Genomic DNA, 20,092 nt, shown 5'->3' with positions numbered 1-20,092 from the left:
AATGAAGTCGACATTGATGGTTTCAACTTGATTTTCCCAGTCAACCATGAGAGTCTAGCTGATTTTGTTAATCTTATAGTGCCAGAGCTTCAAAAGCGAGGACTTTTCCGTAAAGAGTACGCTGTTCCAGGAGGTACGTTTAGACAAAACGCATACGGTGATGAAGCGAAAACTTATTTCCCAAAGTCTCATCCAATTCACAATACAAGCTGGAATGGGGAGTCCAAGGAGGAGTACGACGCTAAGGTGAAGAGCTGGGACACTAAAAGACGCATTCTACAGGCAGAGTTTACTGCCAAGTAGCTCTTTTTCATATCAATATATCTATTCTATGTATATCACTTAGCAGAGCTTCATATTTAATTGTATTACAGAGATCTTTAGCTCAATACATATATTGGGAAGTGAGCTTGCTTTATTAATTTCATATTGGAAGAGCGTTGCTTCATTCAAGAGTAAAAGGAGCCATCTTGATCCTCAACAATTATGCTAATTAGGTTTACCATAAAAGGGAACATGGATTGTAATGAACCGGTGAGCTCCAACATGACTGACACTGAACACCTGAGTTCTACAAATGTACTTTTGGCACTAATACGGGGAGAACTTGGGCCTCACTTAGTCTCCGAAGCAAAGGGCAATTCAAACTCTGTGATGGTATGTGCTGTGCTGTTTCAATGAAGAGTGTTATGGCTCTATGAATGTGAAAGGGCCACCACTGTATTCATTTCTTTGGTGCAGCTGCTGATGTAAAGTGTCCAGATAAGACCGTGTGATTAGACTCGAGAACAAGCACTGGTCCACTTTTAGCCACCTTAATACCACAATTGTATCCCTGACTTCAATGAGTCTTTGACAATATAATCAAAACGTGATCTATACACTAGGATGGACCAGGCTTTCAGTGTGAAAATGGTTGTAGGCTTGATGGATATCCATGGCTCTTACACCACACATGTTGAGATCCTGCAAAGGGAGGCAACATGTCCTAGGTTATACCTTTCTTTCGTTTCAACGTCTATTATAGGTGCAATCTCAGAGGGCGAACGGATACTATTCAGACTTATTTCCAATAACCTACTTGTACAGAGCATGGAATACTAAGCCAATCTAGGTAACACGCTCCCAAGTTCTGAAATTCCATCACTTACACAGGAGCTGAATCATATACCCATAACACTGTAAGACTCATTATTCCTAATGATCAAAATTTTAATGCGGTTTTACAGTTATCAGTATCCTTATCATCTGTTGTATACTCAAAATCGTCAGCGTCAACCTTTAATAGAATCCTGTATGATTGCCTTCATACTGCACACTAAGCATAGCTTATATGGGACTTCCCCTTGTTGAGATTAAAGCGACGTAAGATACGGTTCACACACCATTGCCATAAGCCGATAAGCTGATAAGCTCGCCCCCTCCCCCAACCATCAAGATGCGGTGTTGCGTATACCATTAGCTTTTGTTACATATAAGAGGGCCATAATTCTGCCCACTTTAATTCTTTCCAACCTGTTTATTTCCATACCAAGCGATAATTATATAGCGATGAATGCTAAAGAGACTGTTGAACCACAAGCAAGACCATTGAAGGAGGCTGCAAGGGCCCACACCAAGCGTACTTTAGAACAAATGGAAGATCCACCAGAGGCTACGCATGAGCCATGTCACAAGAGGGCAAAGACTGTTGCAGACACTCATATAGAGAACAAGTGTATACAGTTTAACAAACTACACAATCTCAAGTACCGTTCTGAAGGAGAAAGTGGTCCATCCATGAGCAACGAAAATTCTTATTTCGGTTTCTACAATATACCTGATCCAGCTGATGAGGACTACGATGGAGGTGATTACTATGGAGGAGAGCTCACTGACAAGAAATTTGTTGATATATTCATCGGAAGAACACGCCTCAGTTTGAAAGAGCTTGCGGAAGTTATCAACTCACCACAATTTCAACACTATCTGGGAAGTATGTGACGTTTAATAACAGGGACTTGGTTCTTGTGTGTGATATGGTTTATTAATTAAGCAATCTACATATGATAATACATTTTATAGGCGATTTTGATATGTGTATTGAAAGTTCTTTTATTAGTCACGTCTGTCGATGCAAGTAACCAATAATGACGTTGCATCCATATCTCAATGTGTACTCTGCCTTGTTTGATTCTAAAAATTGATCAATAGCTACATACGATAAAATGTGTCTTACGCTCACAGGTTTATTCAGAAGTAACTAAATGCATGCATGGTCTCATGAGAATAGAAAGCTAGAATGCTATTCATATATCAACAAGGTAACCTCTGAGTTCCTCAACAGTAATATCTTCACATGGGTCAGAGAGTTTTTCAAATAAGAGTTCAATCGACTTGAAATACCTCTTGAAGTTAGGCAGTTCTAGTGGTGCTGTTACAACAATAGTAGTCCAATCTGTTGAAGATATCAGAGAATTGTTGAGCGTTGCATGTGTTGGATTATAAGACTGCGAGAAAATATACTCATCAGCAGTATAATTCCCCGTGATGTGCTCTCTCAACCCTAAGTTGGAGATTTCAACACGATTTGGTTGTAGGCCATTTGACACATTGCTTTCAATATATGTCTTCATATCAATGTACTTCAACATCCCAACATCCTGGACTGACTTCTCGATACTTGATTGCTTGATTTTCACTTGGCTCTTGAGATCACCCCATGTCTTGATGTCTCTTGGTAATTCAAACACGATGGACGATACATACGCACCATATGCTCTACCATCTCCAAGAGCTCTCCGTTGATTTATGGGGATATCAATCTTGATGAGTGGGTCATCACTGAGGTGTTCTAGAACAAGGTAGTTCAAGCACATTAACAGTTCTGTAAATGAAAGCACCTCCCTTTTGGTGAACTGCTTGATCTTTTGGAATTGTCCTCTATCAAGCTTGATTATACGAATTTGGGTCTTGAAGGACTGTGTAGTAATGACCCTGGATTCGTTCTTTGTACTGCCAATAGACTTCACCACAGTGGAAAGTTCCTTGACAATCGTCTTTGTAAAATGCAACCACGAGGGTTTAATGATTTTGTCGTATTTGGCCGAGAAATCAACATCTGGCGTGAGTTCTTGACCGTTTAATAGCCTGATCAAGTCTTCAACAACAAGAATTGAGCCTGTACCATCAGAAAAGATGTGATTACAGGCATAGATCAGCCAATTGCCGTATACAAACAGTTTCCACATTGGTTTGTTCTGGTCAACGGGGTATTTCGTCTCGTGGATTTCATTCAACAAATCCTCCATCTCCTGGTCACCTGTTACGTACAGAGTCACATCTGATGGCACAATCGTAATCTCATGGACCTTACCATCAACAACAGTTGATCGGAGAGTCTTCCTCTGCGATACAAGACTGTTTATGGCTTTTTCAAGATCATCCTTGACAATAGGCTTATCAAGCTTTGCACCAGTGAGAAACGATGAATACACACCAGCTTCATTTCTCGCAAGAAAGTATCTCTGTAGAAGAGAAAGCTCAAGAGGTTGGGAACTCATATCTTAGCTGATAAGGACACACTACAGCCATCATTGTGAGACTTTGGGGGGCTTTTTTACAGCTTTTATCCACCATCGCTGATCGGCTGTGTAAAAGGGGGTGGCCATTCTGTGTGTCGGCCGAGTCGGATCGGACTTAAGTTTTATGTGTCAAAATCATCAACGGCTAATTGATGGGTCTTTAACGGGGCTATGAGACTGCTTTAGTTGGGCTGATTACAAACTTTTTATGGGGTGACCACAAGTTGCTGTTAGTTTCAGCAAGAGTATACTCTTTAAATGCTTATCCAGGTTTCCGTTGGGTGCAAATTGGAGTCATGGAGGTTGATTTACATGGCTTAGGCATTACAGAGTGGATCAGTCAATGGAGAATACACTCTATGTATTTTAGAAGCAAATTTGTAGATTAAGCTAATCTGTTGGGCACAAGTCAGCAATCAGTATCCACTTGTCTTCTCAAAAGCCCTTATATAAGCCGGCCTTTCTCTGATTTGATGAGCCCATCTAACCAGGTAAGGGTATTTTGCCTTATCAAACCCTGCAGTGCTCAACCTGTCCTCAAATATACACAACTCTGCGACTGGGAAGCTCAACATGATATCTGCAGCTGACAACTTTTGGCCAACGATGAACAGTTCCTGTGAAGAACTCGTCGCCAGTTTAGCCTTTTCGGCAAGGGTGGATTCCAGCATGTCCAACACCTTCATCGCTTCTGGAGCGTTATAAGCCTCAATGATCTTGTCGTTATATCCTCTGATAATGGGTCTAATAGCCCATGGTGCTTTGCCCTGTCCATTGCGTAGAACAAGGACAAATGTCAAGACAGCTTGGAGTGTACCTTCAGCCATATGTGTGTGGTACTCAGCGAGGTCAAAGTCCTCAGCGTTCTTCGGGTCCAAGAGGCCATCCTTGTCAAAATTTCTTAGCAGGAATTGGACAATGTGACCACTCTCCGCTATTGCTCTAGTCTTTTCCGAACCCAAGTACTCAATTTCCAACACTGGTGACTTTCCCAATGGATGAATCTGCTCGAGAGCAGGGGGTGCGCGGAAGTCCTTATCACGCTTATATGTCTTGATGTTGTACTCAAGGTTCAGCTCCTCCAAGAGCCAGACAATGCGTTGTGCTCTTGACTGATCGAGCCTTTGTTCATGTGTTAGTGCGTTGACTGTACGAAATACACACCTCGGCTTACCAGTGTAATGTAAGAATTGGTTGTGGTGTCATGGTTTAGCGGTCTGCAAACAGGATAATACTTAAGTCCTAGGTGATCCATGGCTTTATATCCCCACATAACAAGTTCCTGTTATCGTCATGCTTGCTCTAAAAGACGGCCGTATATCCGTTTTAAAGCCCGCTTTGTCCGACCAAGGCTTAACTATACATATCGTTGTACAATACGAACACCACAACACATCCCAACACCACACCAGTGGAGATGGGTCATTGGTGAGAGAAGGTGGGCGACTGTGTATGGGGGGGGGAAACTACCAGCAAACGAAGCACAGAGGAAACAAGAACAAGCCCATAGTCAATTGGAGCATATAAGAAAAACTAACAAGGTGGCCGAGTGGACTACACTGGCGGAACGCTTCTTATGTCTCAGCAACCCACACTGTGTTACGCTTGGTGATGGGATGTCCTCTTGACCAAATGGCGAATCTTTCTCTCCAATATGTTCAAGCTGTGCCGACTGTCCCTGGTGTCATACACAAATCTCATGTATCAACCACCTATGCTCTCCGGCACTGATTGACCATCAACCATAAGTCAAATACAATAAACTTCCAAACATCCACGCACTTCCATGAAGTTGACACAAATTCATCGGAATTCGTTATCACGCCCTGCAAGACAATTCCGGTGCTTATGTAATCCACACCAATGCAAAACACCCGTCTAAAATCCCCGTCCCACCTTTACGTTTCCACAACCGCATAAATGCCAGTTAAAGCCTTGCATATCAAGGGAAATATGCCCTACCGAAGGTGTAAGCTCATCAGAAGGTTATGTCTTTAAAGATATGAGATTGAAGACGCAGGAAAATTTTTTTCTTGTTGTGGTTAATTAAGCCCATTGGATTTGTATAAAACACCCTTAAAGAGACCAAGTTGTGTAACAGCCACTTACATAGGTCTTTAGTATTCTCTTCATTTGGACTATTTGAATGTCAGAGCCGGAGAAAGAACCTGTTGATTCCAGGGCATCAGATGTCTCCTCAGGAGACTCAACTCTTAATCAAGACTGCGATGTCGCTCTTAACTTTTTGAACAAGCACCAGGACTTGAAAGTGGGTCAAGCAGAGGATAAGCTGCCTACACATGTCTTGAGGAAACTAGATATGTACGTCTTGAGTTTCATGTGTGCCATCTACTTCCTCCAGTTCATCGACAAGACGTTATTGAACTTCTCTGCCATGATGGGTATTCGTAAAAACTTGAAAGGTAACGAATTCGCCAACCTGGGTACCATCTTCAACGCTGCCTATATCTTTGGTGAACCATTTGTGTCTTACTGTCTACAAAGGTTCCCACTGTCTCGCACATTGGCAACATTTGTGATACTCTGGGGTGTTGTTCTTGCTTGCCACAGTGCCTGCCACACTTATGCCTCGTTGATGGTTGTTCGTACTCTCCTCGGTATCTTTGAGAGTTGCTCTGCTGTGAGTCTGATCAGTATCAGTGGTATGTACTATACCAAACCAGAACAGGCACAGCGTATTGGTTACTGGGCAATTCAATCAGGTACTGGTACTATTGTCGGTGCACTGCTCAGTTTTGCCTTTCAACATGTCCATACGACAAGATTCGCTTCATGGCAGATTCTATTCCTGGTTTTCGGTCTCATCACAGTGACGTTTGGAATCTTTGTTTGGTTCTATCTGCCTGATAACATCACCAATGCGTGGTTCTTAACAGACGAGGAGAAGGCAATGGTCATTGAGCATGTACGGGTAAACCAAACAGGAGTTGAGAACAAAAAGTTCAAGAGACACCAGATAGTGGAGTTATTGAAAGACAAGTATACATGGCTTCTGCTTGTACTCACAATTACGTCGCAGATCGTCACTGGTGCTGTGGGTACCTTCTCCACAACAATCACAGCAACGTTTGGCTTCAATAGTAAAGCAACGATTTTGCTACAAATACCAATAGGTGTTATTATCATCATTTGTATCTTAGCAACCACCCAACTCATTGCAAGATACGGTCATTTGACATATATCCATGTTTCGATGTATATCCCTTCTGTCGTTGGTGCCATTATGCTTCTATCCCTCGAAAGATCTAACAAGATTGGTAATTTGTTCGGTCTTTACCTGTTATACAGTGGTTCGTGTGCCATTACCCTTATATATGCATGGAATAGTGCAAACACCGCAGGTTATACCAAGAAGCTGTTTCGTAATGCTCTGACGATGATAGCATTTGCCATTGCCAGTATCATTGGACCACAATTATTCAGGGCTTACTCTTACCCACGTTACATTCCAGCAAAGATCACAATTCTGGTTACTCAGGCAGCTGCGATTCCAATGACATTGCTGGTTGGATGGTTAACCAGACGTGATAACAAGTTGAGAGATGCTTTACCGGAAACCACCGAGGAGTTATACGATCAGGAGAACTACGAGTTCCTCGACCTTACAGATGTTGAGAACAAGAAGTTTAGATATGTGTATTGATTCATAATAATGTTATTTTAAGCAAGGATGGGGTTTAGTTCCTTTCTTGGACCAGCCAACGCAGATGCACCTCTTTTTAAGAACTTACCAAAGCCCAGTTTACCAACAATTCCACCATTATCCCTATCCCAAACTAGTTCACCCCTAACGACCGTGTACTTTGGCCAGTTGGTGAAGGTCATACCTGCAAATGCTGTATGATCGATTTGGTGGTGCAACATTTCGTTTGTCAATTCAAATGGCAACATTTTACCCTTTGGATACCAAATAGTGATATCAGCATCCATACCAACACCGATGGATCCCTTTGTTTCGCTCAAACCATAGATCTTTGCAGGGTTTGTCGAGCAAAGTTCAACAAACCTCTGTGGTGTTATACGTCCCGTTTCAACACCATAGCAGAACAACAGTGGTACTCTGGTTTCAACACCCGAGAGACCATTTGGAATGTGCTGATAATGTGGCAGTCCGTTAATGAGACCTCTTTTCTTACCGTTTGGATGCTCATAGATGGATGGAGCATGATCACTCGAAAAGATTGTGACGGTTCCATTCTGGATCTTTCTCCAAACACCGTCCAATTCAGTGGTATCTGCTCTTAGAGGTGGCGAGCAGATGTATTTAGCACCTTCAAACGGATCCTCTGGATGGACATGGTGTTCACATCCAGCCTTTAAGTAGTCACTTGTCAAGAACAGGTACTGAGGACAAGTCTCAGCGTACACCGGCAACAACTTCTTTTGTGCGTTCTCAACGTGGTTGATCGAAGCCTCGCAAGACATATGAACGATGAGGATTGGTGTATCGACAAACTTCGAGAGAGTAATGACTCTGTAAGATGCCTCATCTTCAGCTTCTTCAGGTCTTGACACAGCATGGTAGTATGGATCAGTTAGTTTCTTCTGTTCCAATTTTTCGTTCAAGTATTTGATAACATCATAGTTCTCGGCATGAATCATCATGGTTATCTTCAACTTTCTGGTTTCCAACAACACATCCAACAACTCTGAATCGTTAATCTTGTACATAGGATAAGTTGTAAAGACCTTCAAACTCGTCAATCCTCTTTCAACCATTCTAGGCAATTGCTTGAGAACCTCAGGAGTTGGATCACTTAAGATCAAATGGAACCCATAATCACAGTAGGCACCACACTCTGTTCTCTCGAAGTAGTTATCCACTGCCTTCTCCAAGTCATGTTGACCCTTTGGTTGCAGTGCAAACGCAATGATCGATGTTGTACCACCAGCGATGGCACTTCGAGTTCCCGTTTCGAAAGTATCACCGTTCGGGAAATCGTCCTGATCCAAATGCACATGGGCATCAATGCCTCCAGGCGTGATGTACGCACCTTCAGCGTCTATAACCTTGGTACCTGTTATCTTCTCGGTCGTCATTGTCTTGATGATGCCGTCTTTAATACCGATGTGGACCTTAGGTCCCAGGATGTCAGAGGCGGTGACTATATGGCCATTGTGGATGACGATGTCGTATTCAGCCATTGTTGTTGGTGGAGGATGAAGAGGAGAGCGATTGAAGAAAGGGCGAAGGAAGAGAGGAGAGGAAAGGTCTTTTATATACGCGAGTAGCTTTCGAAACCGATGCCTATGATTCGATAAGATAAACAGTGGAGAGAAAAGGTCGTGTTCCCAAACAGGAAAACGCCGTCCGATCTGCTCAGGCCGCAATTCCGAGGGTGAAAAATTGTGATGCTCTCGAATACGAGCGCAATCCGAGGACACTTTGCGGGTGTTTTGCCAACTTTTCACTAAGCTCAGTTTCTTTTCTTTTTTATCTCCCCTTTAGATCTCAAACTTTCCACGCTTGAAGTGATGATATCATCGAAAAGCAGAGCTTCCATGGTTGGGTTGCTCGTCCCGGAGGTGGCTCACAGCAGCTCGTCAATTCCCACGAATGCATGCAGTTGTTGTGTTTCGCCATTGCCTTTGTAAATGCAGTCCAGTACGCTGAGACGAAACCACACTCCATTGTTCAATTGTTCGATTGTTCAACCCATTCGACTCGTCTGTGTGATAGAAATGCCACAGTTCTTGCCTAGCCGTTAGAGTCCCTTGCTCCCTCGTTCTCCCGACACCCGTTGGTTGTATCTCCAAGAGAAGGAGAGCCCTCACAGCGACCAACAGCCATAGGCAGCCCCCGTGGGGTTTTGCTGGTAGCAGCCTGGCACACAGCACGTCTCGTAGAGTAAAAAAGAACACCACAACGGCTGAAGAAAGGCGTAGAACCGTCTCCTGGGACACCCAAAAGGTAAACAAACGCGTTCGTTATGGCTCAAACGTGTGGGAACTTGGTGAACAGAAGGAATAAAGCGTGGGAGAGCCTGACCAATCACAGCGCAGTATTTTCCCGCTTTTTTCCCTCACTTTTCTTTTTCCTGTCCCTTAGATTTCGTTTTCGGTTCGGACAACAAAAACGGCTCTTGGAACGTCGCCCATAAAATTTCTCTTCCTCGTTGAAATTTCTCCCTTCTCTTTCCCTTCTCTTTTCCCTCAAGGACTCCATTCTATTCATATTCATCGATGTCTTCTTCTCAATCCGCCCTCCCACAATACACAATCGCCGACTACTCCAAGTTCGCCCTTGCCGGTGCCATTGGATGTGGTACCACCCACGGTGCCATGACCCCAATTGATGTCGTCAAGACCAGAATTCAATTGGAGCCAACTGTGTACAACAAGGGTACCGTTGGTTCTTTCAGACAAGTGATTGCCAACGAGGGTGCTGGCGCTCTTTTGACCGGTTTGGGACCAACCGTTCTCGGTTACTCCCTCCAAGGTGCTTTCAAGTTTGGTGGTTACGAGTTGTTCAAGAAGACCTTCATCGACTACTTGGGTATTGAGACCGCTACCAAGTACAAGGATGCCGTCTACATTGGTTCTGCCGCCATTGCTGAGTTCTTTGCTGACATTGCTCTTTGTCCATTGGAGGCTACCAGAATCAGATTGGTTTCCCAACCAGAGTTCGCCAACGGTTTGATTGGTGGTTTCTCAAGAATCTTCAGAGAGGAAGGTGTCGGTTCTTTCTACGCTGGTTTCACCCCAATCTTGTTCAAGCAAATTCCATACAACATTGCTAAGTTCCTTGTCTATGAGAGAGCTTCTTCATTGTACTACGGTTTCTTCTCTACTCCAAAGAAGGACTTGTCCCAAGGTACCCACACCGTTGTTAACTTGGCCTCTGGTTTGACTGCTGGTTTCGCTGCTGCCATTGTTTCCCAACCAGCTGACACTTTGTTGTCTAAGGTTAACAAGACCAAGAAGGCTCCAGGTCAATCCACCATGGGTTTGTTGTTCTCCTTGGCCAAGCAATTGGGTGTTGTTGGTTCATTTGCTGGTTTGCCAACTCGTTTGGTTATGGTTGGTACCTTGACTTCCTTGCAATTTACCATCTACGGTTCCTTGAAGCCAGCTTTGAACTGTCCTCCATCTATCGAGATTGGTGGTGGTGGTCACTAAGCGTATTTCTGATCTTTATCTTTTACGTTGATCTTAGAGAAGAAGAGAAAGAACAGCAAGAGAAAAAAGAAGATAGTTTTGTCTTGATACTTGTCTAATTTTGTAATAGAATGCCTGCGATTTCTCTAGCTTTGGTTGTACATAGAAACGGAAAACAGAATAGTATGTTCTTTTCTTTTATAAACTCTTTCACCACACGCACAGTAGTAATCACTCTGTTGTAGCAGGGAATGGCTTGTTGTCCATGTACTGCTCGAGCTCCTTGTCCAAGTCTTCTGCTGTTGCCTTCTTTGGTCTCGGTCTTCTTGATCTTGGGTTATGTCTCTCCCTGCTACGGTTGAATCCTCCAATGACAAGTGGTTTGATCAACTCAACGTCAATGATCTGATTGGCAGCCTTCTTACCGTCAAACTTGTTCACGGCAGTGATGTTGTCGTCCGGGTTCTCATAGGAGGCGTATGCTACACCACTGCTACGTCCATCCCTGGCAAACTCAACAAGGACAAATCTGGTCTTCCCAATTCTTTCAAGCAGCTCCTGTAATCACGAGAAGGTTAGTAAATCGGACAAATATAACGCCACAGCGTATCAACCACTTACCTCAACGTCTTGCTGTGTCAGCTCGTAGTACAGATTCGAAATCTTGATATATGGCTCACCACCACTGTATACTAATGTTAGCGAAATCAGAAGCAAGTGGAATCATCAATTCCATTGGAATACAGGGGGGATACACACCTTAGCCTCTGTAGTTTAGTCTCACGTGGCTTATATTCTCTCTCCCTGTAGCTGTTCGAGCCACCTCTACGTGGTCCTCTCTCTAGATCCACATCTCTGCGATCCCTACGGTCTTGTCTTTGACGAGGACGTTCACTTCTCTGTCTTCTCGAATGGTCCTTCAACACCAGTTAGTTATAATTCAGCCTCAGCTCGGGCAACACAACCATCCCATACCCTCGAATCACCAATGATCTCATCTAGCGACTTCTCAAATGCATCTGCCATCGTTGTAACCTTTGATGCCTCGGTACTAATTCCGTAGTTATGGGCGCATCCCAGCTTGTTTTGTTGACGTTGTTGTTGTTGCCTTTAAGGGCTATTGGGCGCTGTGTGGAAACACCCGGACACCACAGACCACACACCCGGACACGCAAACACCCATACACCAACCGGGCGTCGAGAGCTTCGCAAAAAAATGTTTACGTCTCGATGACTCGATCAATGCGGCCAACTTTCTCCTTCTGAACTCCATTGTAACAGCAGAAATTGGCACGTCGACAGGTTTATAACCATGACATACGTTATCCTCATTGACAATTACGACTCCTTCACTTGGAACCTGTACGAATACCTTTGCCAGGAGGGTGCAAAGGTTGATGTCTACAGAAACGACAAGATTACGAACGAAGAGATTGAACAGATGAACCCTGACATCATTGTGATCTCTCCTGGTCCAGGTCACCCAGAGACGGACTCGGGTATCTCCAGAGATGTGATCAAGCACTTTGCCGGAAAGAAGCCAATCTTTGGTATCTGTATGGGTCAGCAGTGTATCTTTTCAGTATTTGGTGGTGAAGTTGGCTATGCCGGTGAGATCGTCCACGGGAAAACTTCAACCATTAGCCATGACGCTAAGGGAATGTTCAAAGACGTCCCACAGGGAATCGCAGTGACCAGATACCACTCGTTGGCCGGTAGTACCAGTACTTTGCCGGATGATTTGGAGGTCACCGCAAAGACAGATTCGGGAATCATCATGGGCGTACGCCATAAGAAGTTCATAATTGAAGGTGTCCAGTTCCATCCAGAGAGTATCCTCACTGAGGAAGGACACCGTATGATGAGAAATATCCTGTCGTACAGAGGTGGTTATTGGGATGGCGAAGGCTCTCACGAAGAGATCCAAGAGTCTGGCTTGAAAAAACCGAAAACTTCAATCTTGGACAAGATCTATAACCAAAGAAGAAGCGACGTTGCAGAGAGACAACAGATTCCAGGCTTCACCTTTGAAGACTTGAAGAAGAATCTGGAATTGGGATTGGCTCCACCACTGGTGAACTTTTACGACAGATTGCAACAGTCTGCACCAAAGAAGGCACTCATCGCTGAGATCAAGAGAGCATCACCATCTAAAGGACCTATCGATTTACAAGCCAATGCCGCAGCTCAAGCTCTTAACTATGCCCAATGTGGTGCATCTGCAATCTCTGTGCTGACAGAACCTCATTGGTTCAAGGGATCTCTCGATGATTTGAAAAATGTCCGTCAAGTCATCAACCAATTGCCAAACAGGCCTGCAGTTCTTAGAAAGGAGTTCATCTTTAGTGAATACCAAATCTTGGAGGCAAGACTTGCAGGTGCTGATACAGTCTTATTGATTGTTAAGATGCTGGATGATGCTCTTCTGAAGAAATTGTACCATTACTCTGTCAGTTTGGGTATGGAGCCATTGGTTGAGGTTAGCTCGAAGGCTGAGTTTGAAAGAGCATTGGCTTTGGACCCAAAGGTCATTGGTGTGAACAACAGGGATTTACACTCGTTCACCGTGGACTTGAACACCACCTCAAACTTGACATCGTTGACACCAAAGGGAACGTTGTTAATTGCTCTTTCTGGTATCGTGAGCGGTGCAGATGCAAAGAAGTATGGGGATGATGTACACGGATTCCTCGTTGGAGAAGCACTGATGAGAGCTGAGAATACAAAAGAATTCGTTGATAGCATACTAGGTTGAGCCTCTTGAGGAGCAAAATAAAAGCATAGTATATAGACCATTTATATAAGGAAAGAGAGCAAGAAAGGCGTAGAGAATATCTATTTTATATTTCTAATCAGACTTTGAAAGCTCTGCTGGACTTTGATACTTTGGACTCTTAGTGTACTTGAGACCCAACACCTTACCATCAGAGATAATGTCATGCTTATCGAGATAGTCCAGACCGACAAGCTTTGGCCAGTACACAAATTGAATCCCGTTCTTAACTATGTAAAATCCAGTAAAACTTGCTAGGGCGAAACAAGATGCCAACAAGAACAAGTTCTTTAAGCTGGTTAGAGATCCTCTTGGGAATAGCAGAGCAGAAAGGAAAAGAACAGAAGAGGCAACTAGTAAATATGGAGCAGCCTGTACAAAAGGTGGTCTGTTATCCTTGAATGGTGAATCAACAGCTCTGTATGGACTGAATTGACCAAGGAACAAGTCGTAAGCATCCTGTCTTGGACCATCTCTCAAATTATTTCTGTAATATCTTGTGATAGAGTTCAATAGATCGTTAAGAGCACCTTTCTTGGTTCTCTTACCAGTTCTTGTATAGTCGGTTTTCAAAGCACCGGTGCTGGAGTAGGCTTTACTGACAGCATCAGCATTATCAGCCCAAATGTTTTGGAACTTGAACAACAAGAGTTTGTCATTTTCCCAGACTGACCCTTGTGGTAATACGTTACCCATCTCCAACTGTTTCTGTAAGATCCAGTGACCCAACGTAGATTGGACAACGTTCGTTCTGTCCAAGCAGTCCATACAATTTGTACGGACTATGGACTGCTGAACGTGGAGCACCTTAATTGAAGCACCAACTCTGTGATCGTGGTAGTAATCCGAGCTTGACAACCCTAATTGGCTAAGATGGTCGATGAGAATCTTCACCCTGTGCCATTTCAAGTTTCTGCACTCATGGTGATAATCAAAGTATATATAGTGCAAGTGTGGGTTGTTGAGTGCTGTGACAACGTTTTCGTACGCATTCTTCACAGGGAACTCATAACCCTTTGCGTTGACCAAGTTGACCAAGTAGTTATCACCGTAGAGTGCAACCTGTTGTTCAAAGTGCTTTTGGGCAGCGTCTAGTGGGGGCTCACCAATGCTCAGCTCCGGCTTGTACTTTAAGTTGTTAACCTCTGCCCAATACACTGGCACAGAACCTCTTGTTTGCAAGTAACTGCAGGTGTCGTATTCATCCTTTGCATTGTGCAAGATGAGCAATTGTTCAGTTTCGTTAAAGTTTGCCACGTTACCCTCGGCATCAATACCACGACGGAAGTATCTTGTTCCTGCTCTCAATCTACTTCTTCTAGTGATGATACCAAACGAGATTGGCTTGCTGTTTGTGGTTGTGTGGACGATTTTGGCGTATCCGTAAATCATTGGTACGATGAATGGGTCCACACGAGAGTCATTTTGTGCCAGTTGGATCAATTCTCCTGTGACATAGTGGTTCCAAAAGAATCTATCGTCTGCTCTTCTCCACAGTGGTGTGGTAACGTCAAACTTCTGCTGGGCCTGTCTCTGATGAGAATTTGTCAAGTCGTACGTATAAGAAAAGTGCAACTGCGCGTTGTCCAGATGGAATTTCAACAATTCAAGGTATTTCTGCTCATCGTCGTCCTTCAAAAACGAGTTGGACAAGGGCAACACCTTATACTCTGTGACTCTGTTGATGGATTCCTGGCGGATCTGACCAACTTCCGTGGTCTTTGTAGCGACAACGATGTACCGAGACGAACGAAGCCTAATGACACCAATTATAGCGGCGATTGAGTTGATTCCACTCACAGGGAAGAACTCTACATCCTAGTGTTAGTAACACAAGCAAAAGGACACGCAAACAACCTCGTATGGATATACAGAACAGACAGAGGTCGGCAGAGGTGTAACATACCTGGTTTCACAAGCTGGGATCCATTGAGGCCAATGTGAAGCACAGAGCTCTGAGAAGAAGCCAGTTTGAAGATATAGCCATCCTCAAACTTGGCATAGAGCAACGGGGTAGCCATTTGTGAGTGTGTGGATGTGGTTTTTGGGAACAAAGCAGGGGAGCTAAGGGTTGTTGTTGTTGTTGTTGATGTTGATGTTGATGTTGATGATGTACGGAGCGAAAAGCCGGTACACAAAAAGAAAAAAGGGGCCGACGGGTGTGCGTTTACGAAATTCCGGGGGTAGCGTATCACGTGTTGTGGACATTGGAAAAACGTGATACAGTCGAAATTGTTTTCGTGGATGGTGGCGACTTCTTGTGGCTTTCTGGTGGAGGTGGCCCTAGCTCCTTTGTTTACATTTCGTTCCCTCACTTCAAAGCGGAGCTTTTTACCTGAGACTGAAACCACTCATACAAGGCGGAACAGCACAATGGATGGTTATTTCCAATTATCTGCCACTCTGGAAGGCCACGAAGATGACGTGAAGGCATTGGTTGCGCCCTTCAACGACACCATCATCTCAGCGTCGAGAGACCGTACGGTGAGGGTGTGGACGAAGGAAGCGGTGTGGAGCTCAAAGATCAACTTCACGTCTGGTGGCTTCGTCAACAGTTTAGCATTCGACTCGTTGAAGACTCTGATCATATCTGGAGGGCAGGATAAACTCATCAACCTCACAGATCTCTTCTCCGTCCAGCTGGAGCCTTCTTTCACGCTTATTGGACACGAGTCAAACGTTTGCTCCTTGGACACTGATGGCACCCAGATCATCAGCGGTAGTTGGGATGCTACGGCGAAAGTTTGGGAGAATAACCAGCTGAAGTACACCTTGGAAGGGCATAGCGCGTCGGTGTGGGACGTCAAGATCTTGGGAAAGGATCGCTATCTAACATGCTCTGCAGATAGAACTGTGAAGCTATGGCATAAGTCCCAGGAGCTAAAGACCTTTGTGGGCCATAGCGATGTGGTTCGTAGTTTGGCTATTTTACCTCAAGACAGAGGGTTTATCAGTGCCTCAAACGATGGAACCTTGAGAGTGACAGACTTCAACGGCGACTTGATCGAGGAACTCTCTGGTCATGATAGTTTTGTATACTCTGTGAAGCTGCTTTCAAACGGTGATATAGTGAGCTGCGGTGAGGATAGATCAGTGAGAATTTGGAGAGATGGGAAGCCTCATCAGGTTATTCGCTTGCCCTGTATCTCTGTCTGGACTGTTGCAGTGCTTCCAAATGATGACGTTGTGGTTGGGAGTAGTGATAACAGTATTCGTATCTTTACGAGAGATGCAGAAAGGGCTGCTTCTAAGGAGGAAATCAAGGAGTTGCAAGATTCAGTGGAATCAATGGCTTTGAATTCCGAGGCTTTCGATGAATCCAAGGCTTCAGCACCAGAGGTTTTACAATCACCAGGCTCTAGAGAAGGACAGGTTGTTGTCGTCAAATCACCTGCAGGTGTCAATGAAGCGTATCAATGGACTGAGAATAAATGGACCAAAATTGGTGAAGTTGTTAGTGGAAGTACAAGTGATAAAAAGGTGGAATATGATGGTAAAAAATGGGACTTTGTCTTTGACGTTGACGTCAAAGATGGAGAACCAGCATTGAAATTACCATACAACGTTAGTGAAAATCCTTATGTTGCTGCCTCGAGATTTCTTGAGAAGAACGAATTGCCAACAAGTTATACCGACCAAGTTGTTCAATTCATCACTACAAATACACAAGGTGTTACTATCAATCAACAATCAGACTATTCGAATCCATATGCCGACACCAGAAGGGAAAAATTGGTTCCACACAAACAGTACTTGGGATTTACACTTGATAACCACGATTCGATCTTGAAAGGGTTAAAGAAGTTTAACGATGTTGAAAAAACGTTTGATATCTCTCAATTGAGTAAAGTTGAAAACGATTTCAAAACTGGTGATGCCAATGGATTACTGTCTGTCTCCTCAGAGATCATTACAACCTGGTCAAACAAGCTTGTTGGATTTGACATTCTCAGATATATAATCAACAAGTTGGATACGCCACCAGCGGTGTTGACGGAGGCAATCAGAATAGGGCTGGATCCATCCCAACCACCTCTGTACTTCATGACGTTGAGAATGGTTTCCAACGTTTTTTTGAACGAGAGATGGGGTGAATCCATAATAACTGATCTCGACGTTGCCTCGAAGCTATTAAAAGTCATTAGTTTCAACCCTGATTCACTTGGAAAGCACCAAGTGAACGTCGCCAACGCAATTGCCACTGTTTTATTGAACTTCAGTATCTACACAGTCAAGTACCAATCGAAAAAGCTTGCAGAGCTGGTCTTGGACAAACTACAAACCATTGGAGGCACCGTGAACAACGCCTCATCTGAAGCTGCTTACAGATTGACTGTTGCGTATGGCAATCTGGTTTATTTCGACGCTAAGTTGAAGCTTGATTTTGAGAAATTTAAAGCAAGCGTCAAGTATCAAGAGCAGAGATTTACTGATTTGTTCAACGATATTGACAACCTCTAGTTTCGTGATGTGGCTTCCTTTACAAAAAGTTTTTGTATAAGAGTGCTCAAGTACTTTATACATAGGAAATGAACACGTAACCTGCTCTATTGACCCCCACCTAAAGAAGGACTTCTTCTGTCTGAGACTTCTCTTTCAACCGGCTCTCCCTTATATTCCTCATCAGTAACCACCTCCGTATTCTCGTTAATCATCGCCTGAACCTCTTGTACCGTTGTTCTGGTTGTGTGGAATGCCTTTCCTGTGAGGTTGATGGCTCACCATAGAGAACCTCAATCTGTATCAATACCACATGGTTCCACACTCTCTTCGCCAATCTCTCGATCTGAGAAGCCTCGACTAAACCTTTGTAGTGACCCTATGGTCTTCGTGCTCTAGTCCCCCCTGCGTGTGGGCAGTTTCGTTTGAAATGGCCTACCTCACCACACAAGTAACAATCCTTTCTCTTCTCTGCAGAGGTTCTTCTATTAGCACACTTGTTAGGTTTGGCGGTCATAGTGTATAAGCCCACCTTGTCTTCGTAGTGAGGTCTGACGGTCATAGTATACAAGCCCACCTTGTCTTCGTAGTGGGCTCCACGGGACTCTGGAGCAACACGGGAAGCCTGGGCTCCACGTGACTTTACAGCAACATGGGAAGCCTTGTCTTCGTGGTGAGGTCTGGCAGTCATAGTATACAAGCCCACCTTGTCTTCGTAGTGGGCTCCACGGGACTCTGGAGCAACACGGGAAGCCTGGGCTCCACGTGACTTTACAGCAACATGGGAAGCCTGGCCTTGACGTCTAGCTCTCTGTTGACGTGAATTGTGCTCCATTCTTCGGTATTCCGGTTCCATCACACTGGCTGCCCACTGAGCCTGGCGATAACAGTCGGCAATGTCCACTGGTCTCTGCAACCTGACCGTCGTCTGGATGCTTCTGTGCAATCCCCTTAAGAAGAACGGTATCAAGCGCTCTTCCTTCTGCAATGCTGGATGCACCAACTCGCTCAAGTCGTCAAAACGCTCAATGTATTCGATAACTGGTCCAGTTTGTTGTAAGTCTATCATCTTTTCGAATGCCGCTTCCTGCTTCCTTGTTGGTAGGGCACTGACCCTGGAATCAACATCGCACACACCTGTCATTACTTCAGCTTCGTCAACTTACGCTCAGTATTGCCTAGCCCTTGGAGAAGCTATCAAGTGTGAGCTCTCCCTCTTCACGTTATCAAATACAACAAAGTCCCGAACACCCTGTTCTCGCTTCTATCGTTGTAACGGTTATACGTTGGCTTCTCCCTCCCGGCTTCGTTGTATGAATCCTGGCTCTGCGGTTTATGCTGAGCTTACGGTTTCCTTAAGGTAAACTTGAACTTCTATTAATTGCTTCCCCCTTTTCTAAACTTCCTCTTGAAAGAATCTTCTTCGCCGGATTCTTTCTTTATATATTATTTCTAACGTTTTCTCAGTCTCTCTTTGAATCTAGTCGACTGCTGTAATTCCTCGGCTCTTACTGGCTCTTTCTCTTCTGATTCAGCGTATGTTGTAACTCCTCGGCTCTTACTAGCTCTTTCTCTTCTGATTCGGCATATGTTGTAACTCCTCGGCTCTTCTTCTGGTTCGGCTATGCTTGCTGACATAATCCGATCCATAATTCGATTCTGATACCTCGGATTTTCAAATCTGTTCCTCGTGGCCCAATGGTCACGGCGTCTGGCTACGATTCAGTAGTTACTTCTGAAACCAGAAGATTCCAGGTTCGACTCCTGGCGGGGAAGATTTTTTTTGGATAAATTAATCACATAAAACACATTGGTCAAGATGTTCCGGAACAACCACCTTGATGAGTTTACAGATGATATAAGGAGCCCTGTTGTGTTTTAACATGCTCGTCATACTGGTTCAGCGTCAGTACCACCATTTTCGTCCATACTTTAAAGCATTTTGTGTGGTATCAATGAACCAATGTTGGTTGATATGAACCACATTAGCACACCGGGTAAGGCGACCGTCTGCTATCGGACCATTCCCCAAGCCCCGAACCCTTGGAGAACTGGGCTGGAGTTGTAGATGCCATTGGAAGAACACGATCTACAGTTTGAGACGAAGTTTGCCTAATATTCGACCATCAACGTGTACCATTGGCCTCAAAATGGCCCAGTATTAAGTAATTTGACGAGAAGCACAGTAAAAAAAATT

General features: G+C 44.2%; 11 protein-coding genes and 1 non-coding gene across 12 annotated transcripts; 5 read left to right on the top strand and 7 right to left on the bottom strand.

The window, feature by feature from the left end:
• Window positions 1-2,248: 2,248 nt before the first annotated feature.
• CYBJADRAFT_169779 (uncharacterized protein) lies at window positions 2,249-3,597 on the bottom strand. Its single transcript, XM_020215929.1, has one exon. It carries the CDS (start codon window positions 3,540-3,542, stop codon window positions 2,289-2,291), a length of 1,254 nt encoding a protein of 417 aa, XP_020068068.1. The 5' UTR covers window positions 3,543-3,597; the 3' UTR covers window positions 2,249-2,288.
• Window positions 3,598-3,979: 382 nt separating this feature from the next.
• Window positions 3,980-4,769, bottom strand: CYBJADRAFT_175544 (glutathione S-transferase family protein; the record flags this gene model as incomplete). The annotated part of the gene is made up of 2 exons (XM_020216717.1): window positions 3,980-4,685; window positions 4,738-4,769. The coding sequence occupies 2 exons, from the start codon at window positions 4,767-4,769 to the stop codon at window positions 3,980-3,982; spliced, it is 738 nt and encodes a 245-aa protein (XP_020068067.1).
• Window positions 4,770-5,709: 940 nt separating this feature from the next.
• CYBJADRAFT_175543 (allantoate permease) lies at window positions 5,710-7,227 on the top strand (the record flags this gene model as incomplete). Its single annotated transcript, XM_020216716.1, has 1 exon — window positions 5,710-7,227. One exon carries the CDS (start codon window positions 5,710-5,712, stop codon window positions 7,225-7,227), a length of 1,518 nt encoding a protein of 505 aa, XP_020068066.1.
• Window positions 7,207-8,676, bottom strand: CYBJADRAFT_169776 (hydantoinase/dihydropyrimidinase family protein). The gene has a single exon (XM_020215928.1). It carries the CDS (start codon window positions 8,622-8,624, stop codon window positions 7,245-7,247), a length of 1,380 nt encoding a protein of 459 aa, XP_020068065.1. The 5' UTR covers window positions 8,625-8,676; the 3' UTR covers window positions 7,207-7,244.
• Window positions 8,677-9,763: 1,087 nt separating this feature from the next.
• On the top strand, window positions 9,764-10,766 carry MIR1 (Mir1p). Its single transcript, XM_020215927.1, has one exon. The coding sequence runs from the start codon at window positions 9,768-9,770 to the stop codon at window positions 10,701-10,703; it is 936 nt and encodes a 311-aa protein (XP_020068064.1). The 5' UTR covers window positions 9,764-9,767; the 3' UTR covers window positions 10,704-10,766.
• A 147-nt stretch (window positions 10,767-10,913) lies between these two features.
• YRA2 (Yra2p) lies at window positions 10,914-11,708 on the bottom strand (the record flags this gene model as incomplete). The annotated part of the gene is made up of 4 exons (XM_020216715.1): window positions 10,914-11,240; window positions 11,304-11,367; window positions 11,442-11,599; window positions 11,658-11,708. The coding sequence occupies 4 exons, from the start codon at window positions 11,706-11,708 to the stop codon at window positions 10,914-10,916; spliced, it is 600 nt and encodes a 199-aa protein (XP_020068063.1).
• Window positions 11,709-11,949: 241 nt separating this feature from the next.
• Window positions 11,950-13,657, top strand: TRP3 (bifunctional anthranilate synthase/indole-3-glycerol-phosphate synthase). Its single transcript, XM_020213210.1, has one exon. It carries the CDS (start codon window positions 11,995-11,997, stop codon window positions 13,435-13,437), a length of 1,443 nt encoding a protein of 480 aa, XP_020068062.1. The 5' UTR covers window positions 11,950-11,994; the 3' UTR covers window positions 13,438-13,657.
• Window positions 13,531-15,476, bottom strand: SAC1 (phosphatidylinositol-3-phosphatase SAC1; the record flags this gene model as incomplete). Its single annotated transcript, XM_020216714.1, has 2 exons — window positions 13,531-15,266; window positions 15,362-15,476. 2 exons carry the CDS (start codon window positions 15,474-15,476, stop codon window positions 13,531-13,533), a joined length of 1,851 nt encoding a protein of 616 aa, XP_020068061.1.
• A 309-nt stretch (window positions 15,477-15,785) lies between these two features.
• DOA1 (Doa1p) lies at window positions 15,786-18,255 on the top strand. The gene has a single exon (XM_020215926.1). It carries the CDS (start codon window positions 15,829-15,831, stop codon window positions 17,914-17,916), a length of 2,088 nt encoding a protein of 695 aa, XP_020068060.1. The 5' UTR covers window positions 15,786-15,828; the 3' UTR covers window positions 17,917-18,255.
• CYBJADRAFT_169768 (uncharacterized protein) lies at window positions 18,125-18,797 on the bottom strand. The gene is made up of 4 exons (XM_020215925.1): window positions 18,661-18,797; window positions 18,526-18,624; window positions 18,485-18,486; window positions 18,125-18,442 (listed from the first exon to the last, which is right to left on the bottom strand). Exons 1-4 carry the CDS (start codon window positions 18,728-18,730, stop codon window positions 18,275-18,277), a joined length of 339 nt encoding a protein of 112 aa, XP_020068059.1. The 5' UTR covers window positions 18,731-18,797; the 3' UTR covers window positions 18,125-18,274.
• A 451-nt stretch (window positions 18,798-19,248) lies between these two features.
• On the bottom strand, window positions 19,249-19,564 carry CYBJADRAFT_169767 (uncharacterized protein). The gene is made up of 2 exons (XM_020215924.1): window positions 19,502-19,564; window positions 19,249-19,462 (listed from the first exon to the last, which is right to left on the bottom strand). Exons 1-2 carry the CDS (start codon window positions 19,543-19,545, stop codon window positions 19,348-19,350), a joined length of 159 nt encoding a protein of 52 aa, XP_020068058.1. The 5' UTR covers window positions 19,546-19,564; the 3' UTR covers window positions 19,249-19,347.
• Window positions 19,565-19,579: 15 nt separating this feature from the next.
• On the top strand, window positions 19,580-19,671 carry CYBJADRAFT_t145. The gene has a single exon. It is a non-coding gene; the product is annotated as a tRNA-Arg (tRNA).
• Window positions 19,672-20,092: the final 421 nt, after the last annotated feature.

The sequence above is a fragment of the Cyberlindnera jadinii genome (assembly GCF_001661405.1).
Source record: "Cyberlindnera jadinii NRRL Y-1542 unplaced genomic scaffold CYBJAscaffold_22, whole genome shotgun sequence".
Classification (NCBI taxonomy): domain Eukaryota; kingdom Fungi; phylum Ascomycota; class Saccharomycetes; order Phaffomycetales; family Wickerhamomycetaceae; genus Williopsis; species Williopsis jadinii.
Note: the sequence above shows the minus strand (reverse complement) of the source record. Positions and strands in the feature narration are given on the sequence as shown.

What these genes read in the sequence shown, in the direction of transcription:
- MIR1 (XM_020215927.1), top strand. Translation starts at nt 9,768, where the DNA reads ATGTCTTCTTCTCAATCCGCCCTCCCACAATACACAATCGCCGACTAC.
- CYBJADRAFT_169776 (XM_020215928.1), bottom strand. Translation starts at nt 8,624, where the DNA reads ATGACGACCGAGAAGATAACAGGTACCAAGGTTATAGACGCTGAAGGT.
- CYBJADRAFT_169767 (XM_020215924.1), bottom strand. Translation starts at nt 19,545, where the DNA reads ATGGATCGGATTATGTCAGCAAGCATAGCCGAACCAGAAGAAGA. An exon ending in ATAGCCGAACCAGAAGAAGA is followed by an intron (nt 19,463 to 19,501) that starts GCCGAGGAGTTA and finishes CAGAAGAGAAAG; the next exon opens with AGCTAGTAAGAGCCGAGGAG.
- CYBJADRAFT_169768 (XM_020215925.1), bottom strand. Translation starts at nt 18,730, where the DNA reads ATGGAGCACAATTCACGTCAACAGAGAGCTAGACGTCAAGGCCAGGCT. An exon ending in CCATGTTGCTGTAAAGTCAC is followed by an intron (nt 18,625 to 18,660) that starts GTGGAGCCCAGG and finishes CTCCAGAGTCCC; the next exon opens with GTGGAGCCCACTACGAAGAC.
- CYBJADRAFT_169779 (XM_020215929.1), bottom strand. Translation starts at nt 3,542, where the DNA reads ATGAGTTCCCAACCTCTTGAGCTTTCTCTTCTACAGAGATACTTTCTT.
- TRP3 (XM_020213210.1), top strand. Translation starts at nt 11,995, where the DNA reads ATGACATACGTTATCCTCATTGACAATTACGACTCCTTCACTTGGAAC.
- DOA1 (XM_020215926.1), top strand. Translation starts at nt 15,829, where the DNA reads ATGGATGGTTATTTCCAATTATCTGCCACTCTGGAAGGCCACGAAGAT.